At 38.4% G+C, this 20,798-nt stretch overlaps 2 protein-coding genes across 3 annotated transcripts in view; one reads left to right on the top strand and one right to left on the bottom strand.

Moving 5' to 3' along the window:
* Positions 1-49: 49 nt before the first annotated feature.
* On the top strand, positions 50-17,920 carry map6d1 (MAP6 domain containing 1). Of its 2 annotated transcripts, none has more exons than XM_046876451.1 (3): positions 50-909; positions 4,836-5,046; positions 16,196-17,920. In XM_046876451.1, the coding sequence occupies exons 1-3, from the start codon at positions 434-436 to the stop codon at positions 16,271-16,273; spliced, it is 765 nt and encodes a 254-aa protein (XP_046732407.1). In that variant the 5' UTR covers positions 50-433; the 3' UTR covers positions 16,274-17,920. The 2 variants fall into 2 exon arrangements, with proteins under 2 accessions (XP_046732407.1, XP_046732406.1); XM_046876450.1 differs by having other exon boundaries at positions 4,836-5,064.
* A 677-nt stretch (positions 17,921-18,597) lies between these two features.
* Positions 18,598-20,798, bottom strand: part of yeats2 (YEATS domain containing 2) — a 45,420-nt gene continuing 43,219 nt past the window's right edge. Inside the window, exon 31 of the mRNA XM_046876620.1 lies at positions 18,598-20,767. Within this exon, the coding sequence (XP_046732576.1) occupies positions 20,725-20,767 (43 nt within the window). The 3' untranslated portion in view covers positions 18,598-20,724. The remainder of the gene's footprint in view (positions 20,768-20,798) is intronic.

Raw genomic sequence — 20,798 nt, 5'->3', positions numbered from 1 at the left:
TTTTTTAACTATCTATTCTTTGCAATGTGTGTATAATTATTGTTTTGCTCTGTGGTCCATATGATTTGATTCATTTATAAACCCTGATTAACCTGGTCGTGAAACCTCTAAAGCTATGAGAGTAATAGCAGAAGGATGTAATTATTTCCTGCCTTAATGAAGATGCAGAGAATAAGTGAAAGTCAGTTTTGTGTAACAGCAGGATCTTGGCTCTCCTCGGCCTGGTGTCGGATTTGTTATGGATTGTTCTGCATGGCCTTGAGATCAGGGAGCACGTGTCGAGCGTCAGGAGTGTGCGCGCTTTTGCTCTCAGCGCAGATCAGCACTTCATTAGGAGCACTAGACCGGTCCGAATGTGATCCAGCGCCTCTCGTGTCACGCCTTAGTGTAGTTTGTGTCCTTTCTTCTAGTTGCATCTTCTCCTCGGATCGCTATGGCGTGGCCGTGCATCACTCGGGTGTGCTGTCTGGCGCAGTTCTGGAACCAGTTTGACAAATCAGACCTGTCCGTCCCACTGACCATCCAGAACTACTCGGAAATCACCGACAAGGAGATCCGCTCGGTAACGGGAAACGTTCCCGATGAGCGAGCGCAGAAGCGCGATCGCACCACGCCGGACCACGGCGACTCTCCCGCGGCACAGGAAGCCGGAGGCAACCGCGTGAGTCGCAGGCGCGCGGAGCCGAGTTACACAACGCGCGAGGACGCGCCGTTCCCCAGCGTGACCCAGTACAAACAGGACTTTAAACCGTGGCCCATTCCGAAAAAGGACAACTTTCCGTGGATTAGTAACGGCGCCGTGGAAAAAAACAGCGCGGTCAAGCAGCACCATGCGCGTGCAGAGGCAGAAGAGCGCGCGGGCACAAGGAGACACGCGCTGAGTGAAGCGGCTAAGACGAGCTCTTACAGGTAACACAGAGACTGGACTTCACACCAGTCCATCACTGGAGATGCAGACTACAGATGCGGTGTGTGGATGGTGGCCGGAATATGCTTGGGATGAGAAATAAATGAGCAGGTTATTAAAGAGTGCTAGCAGTGTAGAAGTATTTCTAAACCCAGTGTAGAAGTGACGCCCGGACACGGGCTGTTGCATTGCAGTGGTTTAAAAGCGAATAGCAAAATCTAATGCGGGCGATTATGTAATGCACTTTATCAACTGTGTCCAAATCGGGGTATGAAAAAGGGCACAGAAACCTTAATAATGTTTAAAAACGAGTCTCTGATGAAGACTAAGCTGTGCCGGATTTTTCAAAGTCATAAAACATGCGAGGAAAGAAGCTCCTATAAGCCTTTCAGACACACTGAGGGATATGGATACTGACCCACACAACGCCAAATCTAATCAGTGCACAGTAATTCAGACACAGCTGTAAGATGCCCAGTAAACACTACCGGCTCGTTAAAACGGCCGATTAAACCGCACCTTCCGGTTAATGTTACTGCTGATGTGGTTCATGTCTCCCAGATGTTCATTTCACACAGCTGCTCTCATCATGTCTACAATTCCGGCCATAAATCTGTACCAATCTCAAACACGTCTACATGAGCTCTTCTGCTTAATATAACGGAGAGTGATTTATTTATAACAGATTTATTTAGCCTAAATGATTTTTTTTACATTGTTGCAGAATTGTGATGTTCTGATTGTTAGTCTGTGACACCAAAAGCACCCCAGTAAAAAACACTTAATAGAACCCACTAAGACACTTCACTATATAGTCTTTTTTCTTGTTAAATTATCATTTGAAAAGCCTGTGATTTTGGATTCACCCTCTTTGCTAACACTTGCTATTGCAAGCTACTTGCAGAAGAAGAAGAAGAAGAAGCGTGCACATTAGTCTCAGCACTGAGTGCACATTTAAATAGAATTCAAGGCTGCGTTCCAAACTGCATAATGCATAATAATAGAATATCATTTTCACACTGCTTAACGTAAGTGCTCTCCCTGATGTTCTACACATCTCCATTCTGTTGGGAATTGGGTCCTCAATGGACCAGAGTTGTTTGTCCAGCACATCCCCACATGGCTCATTTAGATGAAGATCTGGGAAATTTGCAACACCTTGGTCTTTTGGTCATGTACTAGTTTACAGAACCGTTTTTGCAGTGTTGCAGAGAGCATTATCGTAATAAGAGGCCATAGTGAGTAGGAAATAATGTTGTGATGGGTCTGCGGTATACTGGGACTGTAATAATGTGTCTAAAAGGCATGAATGCCAGAACCCAGCATGTTTCTTACATTGCTCATATATTGCATTGCAGCTCAGAGACATCATATTATAAAGTTTTTTTCCCCAATCCTGATATACTATGTGTTTGACAGTTCTCATAAAAATTACGAATATTGGTGGGCTGTATGGCCTTCAAATGAGATTACATTTGTGGAGATATTTTTGCTATCAAGCAGGAAAAATGCCTGCAAATATTTAATTTTGATAAAAAAATATTCTGTAAATATTATGTAGTGAATCCAACCATAACAACTAAGTGCTTTATTTTACTGCTTGCTTTTTCAGTTGAATGGTTACCAATGCTTCAGGTATAATCATACATTAGTTTGGTCTGCTATTTAATGACTGACAAAACATTTGAAATCAGACTACTTTCCTTATTTCCTTACTTTATTTGAAACACAATTCCGAGTTTGGGTACGTGGGCAAGCCTCTGTTTGCACTCAAAACAGCGAATTATCTTGGATTGGAACATTCATTTGATATTTAGATCCATTAGACATGATTACATCATGCATTTCCTGATGATTTATTAGGTGCATCTTCATTCTGCAAATCTGGTATTTTACCATGCTATTGATACAGTGATTGATTATTTGTCATGTTCATGAAACCAATTTGAGACTTGCATTGTGACATGTTGCATCATCATGCTGGAGGTTAGAAGTAAATTGAGGCCATCAAGAGATCCACATGATCAGCAACAATTCTTAAATAGACTGTGCAATTCAAGTGATGATTAATTGGAATTAACAGGCCCAAAGTTTGCTAGGAAAATATTTCCCACACCATTACACCACTCCTATCAGCCTGGACTGTTCAGACAAGGCAGGTTGGCTCAATGGATTCATGCTTTTGGCATCTAAATCTGACACTCAGCAAAAATCGCGATTCATCAGACCAATACACATCTTCCCAGTCTTCAATTTGTCTAGTTCTAAGATTAACCTGTACCTGAGATTAAACTGACATGGTCTTCTGCTGTTGTAGGCCATCTACTGTATCTCAACTTCAACATTATATGCATTCTGAGATGCTTTTTTACTCATCACATTTGTATAGAGTGTTTATCTTAGTTACTGTAGACCAGGGGTCACCAACATGGCCTTTTCTAAAAAAATTGCTCACCATAGGGCCACTTACCAGTGAGCTGCATCAAATTAATTTTGTTGCTATTCTTTTTAAACCACTCTTGCATTGGTGTGAATTTGTAAATGACAATATTAAAATATAGATGACTAGATATAGATGAAAATCATTAATTATTAATAATAACATATAAATAAAGGTAAATTGAGCAAATTTGTTATTTCGACTTTTGTGTATCAAACTGGTAGCCCTTCACATTAATCGTTACCCAAGAAGCAGCTTTCAGTTTCAAAAAGGTTGGTGACCCCTGATGTAGACTTTCTGCAAGCTTGAACCAGTCTGGCCATTCTTTATTCTTTGTGTTAAAATTGAAATAGAAGTACAAAAAGAAATAAAAAATAAAAATACTCAAACCAGCCTTTCTGCCACCAAACAACTGAGTTCACATTTTTTTCTGATTGTTCTAATAGTTGATGTGAACCATGGCACTGCTAAAATTCAAAGAGGAGCGCATTTATTTTGTTACATACACTGATCTGTCATAAAAAAAACAGAGAGACATAATGGGGATAACACTGATAAGTAATGGCAGCTGACAAGGAGTAGCAACAAAGTGAACAGTTATTTCTAGAAGTTGTTTTGGAAGCAGGAAAAACGGTCAAGCGTATACATGGTGTGTAAAGGCTAGCCTGTCTGGTCCCTTCCCATTAAAATGTTGATTAGTGTCAGAGCCCAAAATGCATCACAGCTTGCTGTGTACCATGTAGACACCAGCCACATGTGGATCACTTCCTTAGAGAGGATTTGGCACCAGAATATCACCATGGAAAGAAAGCAAGCAGCCAGAGACAATGTTCTGCTGGGGATGCTATTTTGACAGGTAGCACCTACCTAGAAATTGCTGCAGACCAAGTGGAAGCTTTAATAGCAATAGTATTCCCTACTGGCAGTGACCTCCTTCAGTAGAATAATGGGCCTAACTATATTGCAACAATTGGTTGTTTGGGGAAATAAAAAAAAATCAACCATAACAAAAAAAAAAAAGGTGTTGGCTTGATCCTCAGATCTCAGCCCAAATAAGTATTTTTGGCTTCTTACAGGCATGTTAATAAAGTCTTGGTTACAGATAGCACGGCTCACCTTCAGAAGTTGACAGATCAGAACTGGCAGCACAAGGGGAAACTACAGAATGTTAGGCAGGCAGTTTTAATGTTATGGCTGATCTGTGTACATGTTTTATATTACTATTTGTCTCAGTAGATGATAAATATGGCAATTTATTTATTGACATGAATTTTCAAGTCCTAAACTGATTGAAAAAATGTTGGGCTTTGTTATTAAAATGTCAAAGGAAGTTAGACTATTATAAAACAGACCAATATCGTGATAACCACTGAAGAAATATATTGTGTTGGCCTATTTTAACAATTACCAAGGGCAGGCTGGATCAATATAAAAGACCCAGGGAACCCCTGTTCTAATCCTGAATATTTCATTTCTGTCTGGATTCAGAGAGGAGTACAGACCATGGGCAGGGGTGCTGCCCTCTAAGCCCATTCAGAAAAGGCCTACATTCCTGGGAATGGCATCCAGTGAGCCTCCTCCTGAGACCAGCTACCAGGCTGCCTTCAGTACTGACGCGCACAGGCATGCTGATGTCAGTGTGCCGGACATGACCGCACGTACACAGCCCAGCTTCGCAGACACGGCAGGCAAACCTGAGGTCAGTTCCAGACCAGAGGTGAGTTGGAGTACACATATTTGTGCTTGCTAATGAAAAGCCTCATCTAATTCTCAAGCTTATTTTCTGAGTTAGATCACTTGGTTGCAGCACTTCATTATGGCACGCTGTGACTGTCCTAGATTTGTGCATGAAATCCCTGCCCTTAAATTTTTCCTGCACTTTCACACTTATTCAGCTAATTATACAGCAGATTCATGAGCTGAGGTGTGTGTTACGACATGGCAAAATGCTGTATGTAAATATTTTTGCAAAATATTTAATTTTAGGCAATTCCTGTTAGATTAACTGTTGTTTTGTAAATTCTGATATTATCTGTGTATATGTGTGTGATTATGAAAGCCAATGAATTATGAATGATCAAATGTGTTAACATTTGCTGATGCCCACAGAACTACACTAATGACAAAGGTTAGAGAAAGCTGTAATTGATGACTAAACTGCAACAGAAAAGGGATTTCCTTGATACCACACCTGCGTAAATGCTCATGTGAGCATTTCTTTATACTGGACACTACAGGGTATAGTGGTTTCTGGTATGAGATGCTCTGGTTTAAGAAACTGTTGATTTTCTGGAATGATCAAATAACAGCTGTTCTTCAGGCATAAGTTCAGAGGTCAGAGGAGAATGGCTGAATTGGCTAGAACTTATAGGAACGCTACAGTAAGTCTTTATAAACATGCTAAACATTTCAGAAAGCAGCACAAATTTACAATTTTGAGATGAACTGCTACAATTATAGAAGACTATATCTGGGTCCAGTCCTGTCAGCCAAGAACAAGAATCTGAAGCTACAGTGGACACAAACTAGACAGCTGAAGATGGTATACATGTTGCATGGTCTGATTTATCTTGATTTTAAATTATAATTACTATAAAGTACCTCAGGAAGTTTGGCTCATTATGTTTCAGTTATCACAATGCATTATGTTTCACACAAATCTTTAAAAGAGAGTGATTGGAAAAAGTCTGATAAATAAAAAGAAGAGTATGAAGTGTGTTTGCAAAGGATTGCAAACGTGAGTTATAAATAAATTAGGGAGAGGCATTAACTCGAGCTCGGGTATATTTCAAATGTCACACCGATTCTTGGGTGATGAACAGAAGACATTTTAAAGGAAACGTTACACAGTTACATTTAGTAGAAACAGTTACAATATTGGAATTACTATTTTCAGTATGTGTACTGAGCTGAGCTCTGATTGCTTGCAGTGTTAATACATTATGTACATTTTTATTTTTATTTGAGTTTTATAACCAGTATAATGGACAGTTTCTGATTTACTGAACTTTTTGGAACTAGTTAAAAGCCACAGATTAAATATAAAATGTAACATTAACAGTATCTTTGTTCCCAACACAGTGCCTGCACATAAAGTCACATGCACACACACGTTTCATAAATATCCTCATAGTTCTAGACCTGTTTGAGGCATAAATGGAAAAAAAAAGATAATCACGTTCATAGCTGTATTGTTGATTCTTGATGTTAAGTAGTTTTGTGAGATGATTTCAAAAACAGGTTTTTTTTTACATAGTTAATTATTTAAAAACTGTAGTATTGTAGTAATACTACAGCTTTGCAATCTTTTGAAAATAAAGTTAAATGTCATGTAACACTGCAGCTGCAGTACAATTATTTAGCTATTTGCTCCAAAAAGTGAACTATAGTTCAAGCCTTTATTGCTTTAGCAACTTTTTTAATCTGTTATGCTGGTTCTCTAAAAGTGCTGTTTTTAAAAAAATGAAAATATTAGATTAGATTAAACTTTGTCATTACACATATACAAGTACAAGATAATTGTATGTCAGATGATATTCTTTATGTTATTCAAAGATTTAAAAGTAAACAGGGCCATTCTCCTCCCTGTGCCATCTGCTCACATGGGTGAGATGTTAGCCAGCTGAGAGACGCATTACAGAGGCAAGGGATTAAAGAGAATTACAGTAATGGTGGGAGAGAAGATTATAATGGACAAACAATTATTCAGGAAGAATGGCCAGTGTGTATTGAGTGTATGTGTATGTACACACACACACACACACACACACACACACACACACACACACACATTATATATATACACAGTGAGGAAAATAAGTATTTGAACACCCTGCTATTTTGCAAGTTCTCCCACTTAGAAATCATGGGGTGGTCTGAAATTGTTATCATAGGTGCATGTCCACTGTGAGAGACATAATCTAAAAAAAAAAAATCCAGAAATCACAATGTATGATTTTTTTAACTATTTATTTGTATGATACAGCTGCAAATAAGTATTTGAACACCTGAGAAAGTCAATGTTGATATTTGGTACAGTAGCCTTTGTTTGCAATTACAGAGATCAAACGTTTCCTGTAGTTTTTCACCAGGTTTGCACACACTGCAGGAGGGATTTTGGCCCACTTCTCCACACAGATCTTCTCTAGATCAGTCAGGTTTCTGGCCTGTCGCTGAGAAACACGGAGTTTGAGCTCCCTCCAAAGATTCTCTATTGGGTTTAGGTCTGGAGACTGGCTAGGCCATGCCAGAACCTTGATATGCTTCTTACAGAACCACTCCTTGGTTATCCTGGCTGTGTGCTTCGGGTCATTGTCATGTTGGAAGACCCAGCCTTGACCCATCTTCAATGCTCTAACTGAGAGAAGGAGGTTGTTCCCCAAAATCTCGCAATACATGGTCCTGGTCATCCTCTCCTTAATACAGTGCAGTCGCCCTGTCCCATGTGCAGAAAAACACCCCAAAGCATGATGCTACCACCCCATGCTTCACAGTAGGGATGGTGTTCTTGGAATGGTACTCATCATTCTTCTTCCTCCAAACACGTTTAGTGGAATTATGACCCAAAAGTTCTATTTTGGTCTCATCTGACCACATGACTTTCTCTCATGACTCCTCTGGATCATCCAAATGGTCATTGGCAAACTTAAGACGTGCCTGGACATGTGCTGGTTTAAGCAGGGGAACCTTCCGTGCCATGCATGATTTCAAACCATGACGTCTTAGTGTATTACCAACAGTAACCTTGGAAACGGTGGTCCCAGCTCTTTTCGGGTCATTGACCAGCTCCTCCCGTGTAGTTCTGGGCTGATTTCTCACATTCCTTAGGATCATTGAGACCCCACGAGGTGAGATCTTGCATGGAGCCCCAGTCCAAGGGAGATTGACAGTCACGTTTAGCTTCTTCCATTTTCTAATGATTGCTCCAACAGTGGACCTTTTTTCACCAAGCTGCTTGGCAATTTTCCCGTAGCCCTTTCCAGCCTTGTGGAGGTGTACAGTTTTTTCTCTAGTGTCTTTGGACAGCTCTTTGGTCTTGGCCATGTTAGTACAGTGGTCCCCGGTTATCGAATGGCTCGGCTATCGAACATTCCGGTTAGCGAACGGTTTTCCGAACGAAATTTCGGTCCGGTGAACGAACAAAGTTCCAGTTATCGAACGCCACCCACGCTGCCCAACCCAGCGAGGAAAAACTGCTTCCGCTTCAACCATCGCTGAGTAAGCATCTATCGCAACTTCTGTTTGTGAACAATATTAGTGATATTTAGCGGTAAGTACAGTAATCATTTTGTTTCTTACTCTTGTAAAGTTGTTAATTTATACTTTTACCGAACCAACACAAAATACCCACAGAGATCGGGATAATCCGGCAAAAGGCAGTCCATAAATAATATCCACGGTGCTTTACAGAGGAAGCCCGATTGCATTAGCTCAATTTGGGCGGGGCACGCATGAGCCAAGGAAAAGGGCATTCCCTGAAGCACCATGACAGCCACCGTAGGGGGCGTGGCAGGGGGATTCCTGACTAAATAATACGGCTAAAAACAGGAAAAAATGGTTAATTATTGGGTATTGCTGGAGTTCGGGAACGGATTAATTGGTTTTCCATTATTTTTTATGGGATAATTAGGTCCGGTTTTTGAACATATCGGATTTCGAACGGTTTTAAGGGACGAATTAAGTTCGATAACCGGGGGACCACTGTAGTTGGATTCTTTCTGATTGGATGGGGTGGACAGGTGTCTTTATGCAGCTAACGACCTCAAACAGGTGCATCTAATTTAGGATAATAAATGTAGTGGAGGTGGACATTTTAAAGGCAGACTAACAGGTCTTTGAGGGTCAGAATTCTAGCTGATAGACAGGTGTTCAAATACTTATTTGCAGCCGTATCATACAAATAAATAGTTTAAAAAAATCATACATTGTGATTTCTGGATTTTTTTTTTAGATTATGTCTCTCACAGTGGACATGCACCTATGATGACAATTTCAGACCCCTCCATGATTTCTAAGTGGGAGAACTTGCAAAATAGCAGGGTGTTCAAATACTTATTTTCCTCACTGTATATACACACACACACACACACACACACACACACACACATTGTTATTAGACTAGGCATTGCAATAAATCAACGCATACAAATGTTCCATTCAGGTATATGTAAATAATGGACTTCTAACTAATCACATTTGATAATTCAAACTTGCACTGGTATATAAAAATTCAAAAATAAAATAAATCCACAATATAAAACAGACCAAAACCATGATAACCATTGAGAAAATATTGTGTTGCCCTAGTTTAACAATTACCAAGGGCAGGCTGGATCAATATGAAATTGGCCCTGCAGGGCCTGTCTGAGTGTAGAGACACTGACATTTCCATGCTGCCCCAAATAATCCAGTTTAATCCAGTTCAATCCAGTTCAACATTCAAAAGTGATCTTGACACAGCTGATCTTTAGCTAAGTGTAGTAATGCATTTCTGCATGAAATATTAAAGTACGTTCTAACAGACCGTTTTCTGACCGTTTTCTTTTAGTTGACCTGTTCCATGTCTGGCTGTTAGTTTGACAGTGATTTGTTTTTGGACATCCAAAATATATTTTACGAGTTTCCTTTTTAGTTTTAAAATGGCTTGTTTTTTCCCCCACAGACAGCTCACATGTTCACAGTGTTCATGATGTGTATCCTTTTTCACAAAATATGCCGTCTTCAAAGATAAAAACTTATTGCTCACGTCTAGAGTAGACATTCTATGCTATTAATTGTTCAGTCAGGCAGTCTAATAAGGCTCAACTTTGCAACAAGAATGTCCTATGAACTTTAACACATCTTGATTGAAATACCAGGAAATAGCTGAAATTCTTATCCATTATTATAGATCATACTCAAACTCTTTTGTTAAAATGTAAATATAATGCAAAAGAAAACCCCAAAAAATACAGAATTTGTCCTTGCTGTTTCATTATTTTTGAGATGACTGTTAAAGTCAATACAAAACATGCATGGTAAGAAAATAGATCTTTGTGAGTTTACCTGTGAGTTTATCTGTAATATGGTTGTTGGTGTCTGATAGGCTGGTTAAAGTATTTCAGAAAGTCTGATTCCTGTTTTACACAAAAGAGGTCTAAGTTCTACTTAAGGACACTAAACACAAGGTTTTGAATGTTATTATGGTTCTATGACTAAAGTACCCTGGGTCATGTGGTGTCAGGAATAGCCAGAGGACATGCATGATGTAGTGAACATCTTTACTGAAACCTGTCCATATCCACTGTCAAAAGATGATGACCTTGCAAATTATGGTGGAAAATAAGTATTTGGTCAATAACAAAAGTAAATCTCAATATTTTGTTATATACCCTTTGTTGGCAATAACTGAGATCAAACGTTTTCTGTAAGTCTCCACAAGGTTTTTACACACTGTTGCTGGTAGTTTGGCCCATTCCTCCATGCAGATCTCCTCTAGAGCAGTGATGTTTTGGGGCTGTCGCTGGGCAACACGGATTTTCAACTCCCTCCAAAGCTTTTCTATGGTGTTGAGATCTGGAGACTGGCTAGACCACTCCAGGACCTTGAAATGCTTCTTATGAAGCCACTCCTTCGTTGCCCAGGCGGGACCCAGCCACGTTTCATCTTCAATGCCCTTGCTGATAGAAGGAGGCTTTCACACAAAATCTCACAAAACATGGCCCCATTCATTCTTTCCTTTTCACGGATCAGTTGTCCTGGTCCCTTTGCAGAAAAACAGCCCCAAAGCATGATGTTTCCACCCCCATGCTTCACAGTAGGTATGGTGTTCTTTGGATGCAACTCAGCATTCTTTCTCCTCCAAACACGACACGTTGAGTTTTTACCAAAAAGTTATATTTTGGTTTTATCTGACCATATGACATTCTCCCAATCCTCTTCTGGATCATCCAAATGCTCTCTAGCAAACTTCAGACGGGCCCGGACGTGTACTGGCTTAAGCAGGGGGACACATCTGGCACTGCAGGATTTGAGTCCCTGGCAGCATAGTGTGTTACTGATGGTAGCCTTTGTTACTTTGGTCCCAGCTCTCTGCAGGTCATTCACTAGATCTCCCCGGTGTGGTTCTGGGATTTTTTCTCACTGTTCTTGTGATCATTTTGACCCCACGGGGTGAGATCATGTGTGGAGCCCCAGATCGAGGGAGCTTATCAGTGGTCTTGTATGTCTTCCATTTTCTAATAATTGCTCCCACAGTTGATTTCTTCACACCAAGCTGCTTACCTATTGCAGATTCAGTCCTCTCAGCCTGGTGCAGGTCTACAATTTTGTTTCTGGTGTCCTTTGACAGCTCTTTGGTCTTGGCCATAGTGGAGTTTGGAGTTTGACTGTTTGAGCTTGTGGACAGGTGTCTTTTATACTGATAACAAGTTCAAACAGGTGCTATTAATACAGGTAACAAGTGAAGGACAGAGGAGCCTCTTAAAGAAGAAATTACAGGTCTGTGAAGAAAACTTGCTTTTTTTGTGGGTGACCAAATACTTATTTCCACCATAATTTGCAAATAAATTATTTAAAAATCAGACAATGTGATTTTTCTGGATTTTTTTTACCTCATTTTGTCTCTCATAGTTGAAGTGTACCTATGATGAAAATTACAGGCCTCTCTCATCTTTTTAAGTGGAAGAACTTGCACAATTAGTGGCTGACTAACTACTTTTTTTGCCCCACTGTATATATTTTCTATTTGTCAAAAATAAGTGTGCATGGAACAGGTGTGCATGATGTGCATTAAGCCTGCAGCCCATTCATCTTCCAGCTCAAAGTGTCTTAGAAACCTGGCTAAGGCTGAGTCGATATTTTTCTGCTGTTATGGCTATTTCCAGAGGGAAAATTAACTACAGCCAGCCAGCCAGCCAGCCAGCCACACCCACACCCACACCCACACACACAATTAATTTGTATGCAGGTTACAGTAAGATGAAAGGCATATCTAATTTAGATTCTATTTCACATCTTCTAAATGCCAGCCACCTGAGAGTAACCTGAAAACCTTCCATCAAACATTATATTTGCTATAAATACTACAGTCCCATCTTCACCTTTTTTCTATTCCTCGAACACATTATGACCACGTTCTCAATATGGAGCAATCAGTTTAACTGCATTTGACTTGATCAGAGCGACAGGTAACTTATCCATCAAAAATGACAATAGGCTCTTATCACTTCTTCTGCAGAGAGTGTATATCTCGTATATTTTGGCGAGCCACTGCTACCGGGATTATAATAAGTTAAACTGACAGCTGTAAGCAAATGTTTTGAGATGCATGCAAGCAGCAATTTCTCCAGTGGTGGCCAAATGCAGAGGGTCCTGCTATATTGCAGTTTTTCTCAGTTGCTTTGCAGTTGCATTTCTCAGATCAAAAATTCTCAACACCCTTTGTTCAACCTCCACATCATTTAGTTATTTGTGCACATCATAAAAAAAAACATTTCACAAGTCATTGAATGCAAAAATGGTTAAACCAGTTGTCATCATCTGTCAAGCTAAAATTTCTATTCATTTTTTTTTTTTGTAAATGTGACTTGAATTGATGAATTGTGCAGATGAATCTTGAATGTCACTAATGAAAGCGGGTTAACGACATTGGTTTAGCCAATGATCAACTAGTTCTCTAAAATAGGTCAAAGGTGAATCTTGTGAATCTTCATTTGACAACAGAGCATAACACAGAATTACAATTTCTGAAAATGGATGAACAATGAAAGAACAAGAAATGAACAGACACAATTACAGTACAGCAAAAGTGTAAATTCTGTCCGGTCTCTTGCAATCAATATAAATCAAATATGCTGCTGATATTCATATGTACCATACAGAAGAAATTTAACTTTGTGCATTTGCAGTCAGTGTAAACCATCATACAGACAACATGACTAACCATTTTAATGATCTTGATTGTGAACAATGACAAAGACACTTTTCATTCAGGTGGGAATGAGATGTTCATTGACAAATACTTACTTTTGAGAGATGTACTAAGGATTTTGAGAGAAATACAGGCTTTTGCAATAAATCTAATGCTTTGTGCTGTTTGTACAAATTGTTTTGAGAATGCACTTACTGGTTTGCAAATATTAGGGATGATTTAAGAAAACGTTCCAAAGCAACTGAGAAAAACTGTTTAAAAAAAAAAAACACCCAAGAGCAGACATTTTAGGATGCATTTTACATCGTTTCATGCAGTGCGTTGTTGCAGGAAAGAATTCCATACCATTTAAACACACAAATTTCATCAATGTGAGGTTAGATGCATTAAGTTTACAAGGGTTTTTAACTTTAATATGTGGTTGGCATTACTGCCACACTGTGTGGTATTGGCCCTGGTTGAGAATGCTTGGAAAGTTCACTGTGGTACATTCAATTCAGTTCAATTAATTTTTATTTGTATAGCACTTTTAACAATGAACATAATCTCAAAGAAGCTTTACACAGATAATGTGGTGAAAATAAATGTATATGTTCTTTATAAGTGTAAGTTTGTCCCTGATGAGCAACCCGGTGGCGACTGTGGCAAGAAAAAAACTCCATTATTCATTTACTTCATTATTTAAGGTTCCAACAAATATCCTGCACCTTTTGATATAAGTAGGCGTGGATTATCATACTAGTACAGAAGTTCACTCAGATACTGTGGTGCGAGACTGTTAAGTGCTTTATACGTCAGTAGTAGTATTTTATAATCAATGCGAGATTTGATTGGGAGCAGTGTAGACTGATTAAAACAGGGGTGATGTGGTCATATTTCCTAGATCTAGTGAGGACTCTTGCTGCTGCATTCTGAACTAATTGAAGCTTATTTATGCACTTACTCGAACACCCAGATCCTTGCAGAACACCAAACTTTACCTCAGAGTGTGGAGAACTCACCATTTACATCAACAAATTGATAGCGAACAGTCAAATAAGACCTAAGCCAGGAGAGAGCTGTTCCCTTTATTCCAACAACGTTCTCAAGTCTAGCAAGCAGTATAGAGTAATTAATGGTGTTAAAAAAATTTCTCCCTGATCATGCTACATCTTCTAGAGTGCAACGGAACGTTGATTTCAGGTATTCAATGGCCCAGTAAAGCTCTGCGGGGTCAGACAGAGATTTAATTAATATCGTAATTTCCGGATGATTATTGATAAAACCCGCTGCTGTAGCTAACGTGAATGTATGCTAAACACGGTAACGTGGTGAGGTACTAATGCAATGACTGAGGCAGATTTTAAAAGAGATGAGGTAATGAGGCAATTACACGGTAAAACACTGTTTCCTGCAACATGGCTACATAATCATGTTGTAAATTGTCTCCTATGGCATTTACTAACAACGGACAGGCAAAGCCTTCTAATGTCCTCATCAGTTACTGTAAAAAAAATGTATTATAAATTTGAGCTTAATCACAATCGTTTGAAATGTAAATGTACACAAAATTGCAAGCTATTCGTTATCATTTATATGTACTAGACTATTTATATGAATAGTCATTAGACTTAAAACAAAGTTATATAGTGTGTGAAAGAATGTTACAAATCATTGACACAAGTAATCGTTTGTGAACAACGATAAGAAGCTACATTTTTAGACAAAGTTGGCTAAGCATTTATCCACTTTTTTTTTTGGAGCTCAGAGGCTTTGAAAAAATATGCTTTTTCCAGTAAGGAATCAAAGTAATCATTTAATCATTACTCCCTTTTTGGGTGCATTGTGGGAATTTTCCGGACTTAAACTTTTCAGTTTTTTATGGCGTTTCATTTTGTTTAAATCACTATTGTTTTAAAGAACAGAATAGGCAGTGTTTTATTTAGAATATGCAATAATCATGATATTTTAGTTAATCAGTAATACTTATTAATATATATTTTGTTTAGCTAAAATTATTTCATATAGATTTCTAGAAAAATTTGATCATATAAATGAAATTGCTCTTGACTGTTACATTTATATGCATACATTTATGACATACTTATTAAAAGTAACACATTTTTCTCGAAAGACCTACACCATGATGTGAGCTCACAAACCCCTAGGCCCTAGTTTAAAAGTAGCCAACATCAATACAGTACATGATCAAAAGTAAATAAGTGTTGCTCCCTTTCTGCTGCTGTAACAGCATTCACTCTTCTGAGAAGGATTTAAGAGGTTGGCCACTGGTGTCATTTGAGCAAGTCAGTGCTCCAATTTAAGATTTGACTTTTTTTTTTTGTGTTTTAGTTTTATCCTTAATTCTATTCCTTTTATGCTTAAATGCCAGACAGTTGTAAAAAGCATGTCGTACTCTGTATGTATGTGACAAATAAAATTTGATTTGATCCCAAAATTGAAAGACGTAGAGGTCAGGGCTCTGTGCAGGCTGCTCAAGTTCCTCCATACCAGCCTTGGCATCTTTATGAAGCTTGCTTTGTGCACAGGGGCATCCTTGAAGTCTTTTAGACCTCTTTGTTCCAATGACAGTGAAGGTTAATGCTACAGCATTTTCAACACACAATAAATGGTTGTGTGATTTCAAAAAACTGTGGCAAGAGTTTGGGGGAAAACTCATTGATGAGATGGTCAAGTGTCCACATATTTTTGGCCATATCATGTATATGCAGCTGTTTCACAGATGACCTTAACTGAAATAGTGATGCTTTAACCAGGCCAAACTTATGAGATAAGGTAGAAATGAGACTTATGTGGTAGGTGAGCATTAGATAGGTGAGAAATTGATATAAATTCAATCTTTTAATTTGTTGTGTAACTTAACAAAAGAGTGTCCAGTTCTGAGTGTGTCATTATTTGTGTTAATAATTAGCTGATGCCTTTCGTTTCTGTCCTACAGGAGCAGCTGGTGAGGACGAAGTTGTCTCCCAACCCGTCCGCTGTGTTCCAGAGTGGATCAAGAATCTTCAACATATGACCCAGTGGACCAGTTAACCCAGAAAACAAATATGGATTTAGGATTTCAGTTTGAGACAATGCGCACACGGCTCACTGAGCTTTTAGGGAACGTTTCAAAAGCTGCAGCAACGACCTTCAACAAGCTGAATCGGCAATGCTGCGAAAGTTTTAGCGAAATTCAGAATGATACAGATGGTGTAATAAAACACCCTTGGCTATTTGTCCAAACCATTCCATAGTGCTGCATGGGTAGGAACAATGGAGGAATGTAGGGCTAATTATACTTGGCGTGAAATCTATGGAAAAGAACGAATTTCTGAAATTGATACCTGTTCCATGCAAGCCTCTAATGTTTTGATATATATTATTGGCATCCTACATCAAAACAAAAGAGAAAATTACTATTAAGGAAAACAAACAGTATATTTTGAGCTTAGGTATACAAGCACATTGCATAGATTGATTTCAACCCTTTTGTGGAAAGCAGTGCTTCTATTATTTTCTACAAAAAGTGATTTGAAATCACAGCACATGATCAGCACAATTAATACTTATTTAATGATTGCACTGGAGAGTCTCTCCCTGTAATGTTCAACAAGGTTTTAGGCACTTGTGTGTAGAGGATCATGCTGCACTCCTCCACACTCCTTATTAGAATTATGCACGTCAAATTTGCTCTTCAATTCGAACCACAGGTTTTCATTAGGGTTCAAATCCAGAGACCAAAACACTGATTTGGTGGTTAATTTTGTGTTTAACCAGTTTTAGGTTGCCTTTTGCTGAGGTCAGAAGCCCTATCTATGGCCTAGACAACAGCTCCTGGGAGAGGCAAACAGATTTAATGATGAAATATGATGTTCAGTGTTCACAAGAGCTGCTGAACTACATGCCATAAGACACTTCCTTAAACATCAATAAATCAAGCACTATATTGTTTTTTAACGGGTTAAAACCTGCATGCAATTCCTTTGTGTCACTAAAAACATGCTGATGTTGTGCACAGCTAAAAGGTCTGAGGTTGGGCTCCTTTCAGTGAAACACATTATGGCAGTAAATCTAATGGCTCTAAATGTCTGTAGGAATTGACACTTTTTATGGCCATAATTATGCTTAGTTTTTATAAATGCTTATGTATTCTCTGTGTATTTATTTTTGCAGGTCAACAACAATCTGTTACGTTTGTACTGAAAGTTCTTTAGGTTTTGCCAATGGTAATGGAGGACAAAGGAATTTTTCAGCTGTTCCACTTAAAACCATATGTTTTCAATTGCCATGTCTGCAATTACTATTCCTGCAATCATTTTGGCACATTATTTTCCCCCAAAAGAAAATATTATTTATATAGTTCTAGTGAGAATCGTTTTTGATAAATAGTATGATCATTATTGTGTAAAATCTTTTTTTGTGCTCAGTTTTATTACGGGTGTCAATAATTCAATTAGACACTAACAGGGAGACAGTGTGTGTGTGTGTATGAAGGAATTAAATCATGCTGATCATATACTAATGAAACACATATGCATGTTTCAAAAAATATAATTTTTTTTGTTTTTGTTTTAGGTGTTTGACTGCAGGCTGCTTTTTGGTGAGGTGTGTGTGTGTATGTGGCAGTTAGGCTGGAAAGAACATAAAAAAACGTCTTTTTGAATAAATAAGTTAAGCTTTACCTCTTTTTGAAGTTATTGACTGGGGAAATCTGATGCCTCCAATTTCTGCTTCATCCCTTCAAACTGTGCGAATCCTTTATTAAATCTAAATGTAGTTTTAGCAAGTGAGCACTTACTAATTTATTTTGTTAATTGGTTCTTGATAGAGTAAAAAAAAAAGGTGGAGACTGTACTTTTCTGAAATAAACTCTGAAATATATGACTAGATTTGTTCCTTAATCAAACACAGTGTGGGTACGACAGTGAGAAAAAGACAGAAATGGCAGATGCGTGTGTGTGGGTGTGTGTTACCAGATAACTCTTGTAGTAAATGCACTGACTCACTGAGAGAAGAAAATAAATATAGCCACTGCCTTTGTATCCTTAATCTTCACTCTAACATCTGCTCATTCTCCACAGCCTGGAAAACACAAAACTTGATAAAGAAAACTAGAATGAAATTAAATAAACTGTAAGTTAATATTAGTTACCAATTGACCCCAGATACCTGAAAACAACATAAAAAAGCTTTCAGTATATTTTGATCTAGCCCCTGGTAAGGTGCGCTCATGCCACCATTTGTGTCTCTATCATACTCTTTCTTTGTTAAAAGAAAATCTGATGAACACCACCATCCCTCACAACCAGAGATGCAGAAAGACTACACAGTATCTAAATAACGCAGAATATACAGTGCTTTAGTGGCATGTCTACCGTTTTAATACAAGAATAGTCATTATTTTAGTTACATTACAAGGCAAAATATAATTGGTCATGTCTACAATACATTAGGATTGGTTAAACAGGTAATGACTTTAGTGAAGTGTGTTGGTGCACAGAGCACGTGCATACACAAAAGTACACAACGATCACAGAGCAAACAAACCTTGGCATCCAATCAAACAAATAATTAGACATACATTTACTTTTACAAATACACAGACACACTGGACAGACGCGTTGCTGGTTCATTAATTCTACATTGATCACAATGCAGAAAGTGATATTGTCGAGTGCAACAAGTTCTACAATTCAATGAATGTGTCCTGCAACATGACAACGGAAAACCTGAAAAGAACCGAAGGCAATAAATCGACATTGTGTCATGATCCTCACAGTGTACACACCTGATCTGAAAAAGGCAGTGTCTGACATGGGTTTATAAAAGATGTGTCGAGAAGAACGAGCAAAGAGTGGCCAATCAAACCTGTGTAGGTAAAACAGAAAGAATAGGAAGGGGGTGGGGAAAATATTACAACTAAGACAATTCAAACTAACCTTGTAAGAAGATACGAGAGATTGGAGGTAGTTCGAAAGGCAGGTGGGTGGAAGTTCTTACAAAATATTTATCACCACATTCACAAAGAAAGCTGCAAAGTTCTGAACCGTGATGTTTTGCCACTTGATTATTTAGTTTTCCCTATTCATTTTGTCCTAAAGTTATGCAAATGTGCACTCAACTGTGTCAGCTGTTTAACCCTAATGATGACTAACAGTTGAGAATAAAAGGCTCTTTACGCTAACGAAAATGGAATGAAACCAAGTGAAACGTATGAGTTCGTTAATTGTCACATTAGTTGTATAATCACTTTTGGCCTTCTACAAATATTTCTTCCTCCTCCGAAATTCATCAACACTGTCTACATGAATGAACCATCTGGACCCAGAAACCTTCCTCCAAAATAAATTATTGCCATTCTGGTGTTACAACTGCTGCATAATTTAGCTTTGATTCATCTCCAGCATAACTGATTCAGCTTGAACGTGGCTTGGTAAATAACCCGTTAAATAAGGTGTGTTTGAGCACATAAAACCTAAAAAAACTTTAGAGATGTATTAGGACCACGTGTTAGAAAGGCTTGTGTATAGTGACAAAAGCACCTGAATATTAAGACTTTAGCATGTCTCCTTCAAGCACCAGCCAAAACCATAACAAAACAAATGCTTCAGTAAATGTTACAAAAGGTTTTCACAACACAGGAATTTTTCCTTTACTGTCTATTTCATTACCTCACAAACACACATCCTGCATATGTCTTAGCCTGAAGATGGTCAAGACTTTATAGACAACAAAAATAAAAATGTCAAGTCGGCTGTTTTCAGAATGCTCTGGGGGGAGAAAAAAAAAAAAAAACACAGACTTCACAAAACACCGTCATTACTGACATTTTCTGGTTAACTGTCAGGTCTCCTAAAACAACAGTAACCTACAGATTAAGACCAGTGAATACTTAAGTATATCAGTGACACTACAACATAACCATTCTGTATCACTACTATCCAGTCTTGCACTAAAACTGCTTGTATAGAAAATGATGAGTTGAAAATAACGAACACAGACATAAAAAGGTCCACAGAGTGTATATTAAGTGCCTCTGCTTTTTCCACTCAGTCTACACAATTTATATCTAATTTAATGTTTTCCCTTGTTGTATATAGAAGCTAGTGTAGCTCCAACAGCCTGATGAGCAGAGAAACAGTCACGCAAGATCAGGTGCAGTACTGAGATGTGGATGTTAAATTTAATAGTTCTAACTCTGATGCTCGCATATTGATAAAAGCCAAACTACAGGCTGAAACTCAGAAAGATGGTTTGAACAGGTCCAGACACTACAAATGTGATCTTGATGAACCTGACAGCATGTCTATGTGTTAACTGTAATTATGATTTTAAACCATCAACACACCCGCTTCTTGCCTTTCAATTTGTGCCCCTGCTTACATTCACACTTGTGTGTTGCTGAACGTGTACAGAAGGCATGCCTGTAATCTGTGCATGTGTATGCAAATTGATTGTGGTAGCTCTGGCAGTCTAATTCCACTTTCAGTCTGCATGGTCACCATCCTTCAGCATGAAGCCCATGTACCTAGCAATCAAAGAGAAAAATACAGTATTTA

The sequence above is a fragment of the Silurus meridionalis genome, chromosome 20, assembly GCF_014805685.1.
Source record: "Silurus meridionalis isolate SWU-2019-XX chromosome 20, ASM1480568v1, whole genome shotgun sequence".
NCBI classification, from domain to species: Eukaryota; Metazoa; Chordata; class Actinopteri; order Siluriformes; family Siluridae; genus Silurus; species Silurus meridionalis.
Note: the sequence above shows the minus strand (reverse complement) of the source record. Positions and strands in the feature narration are given on the sequence as shown.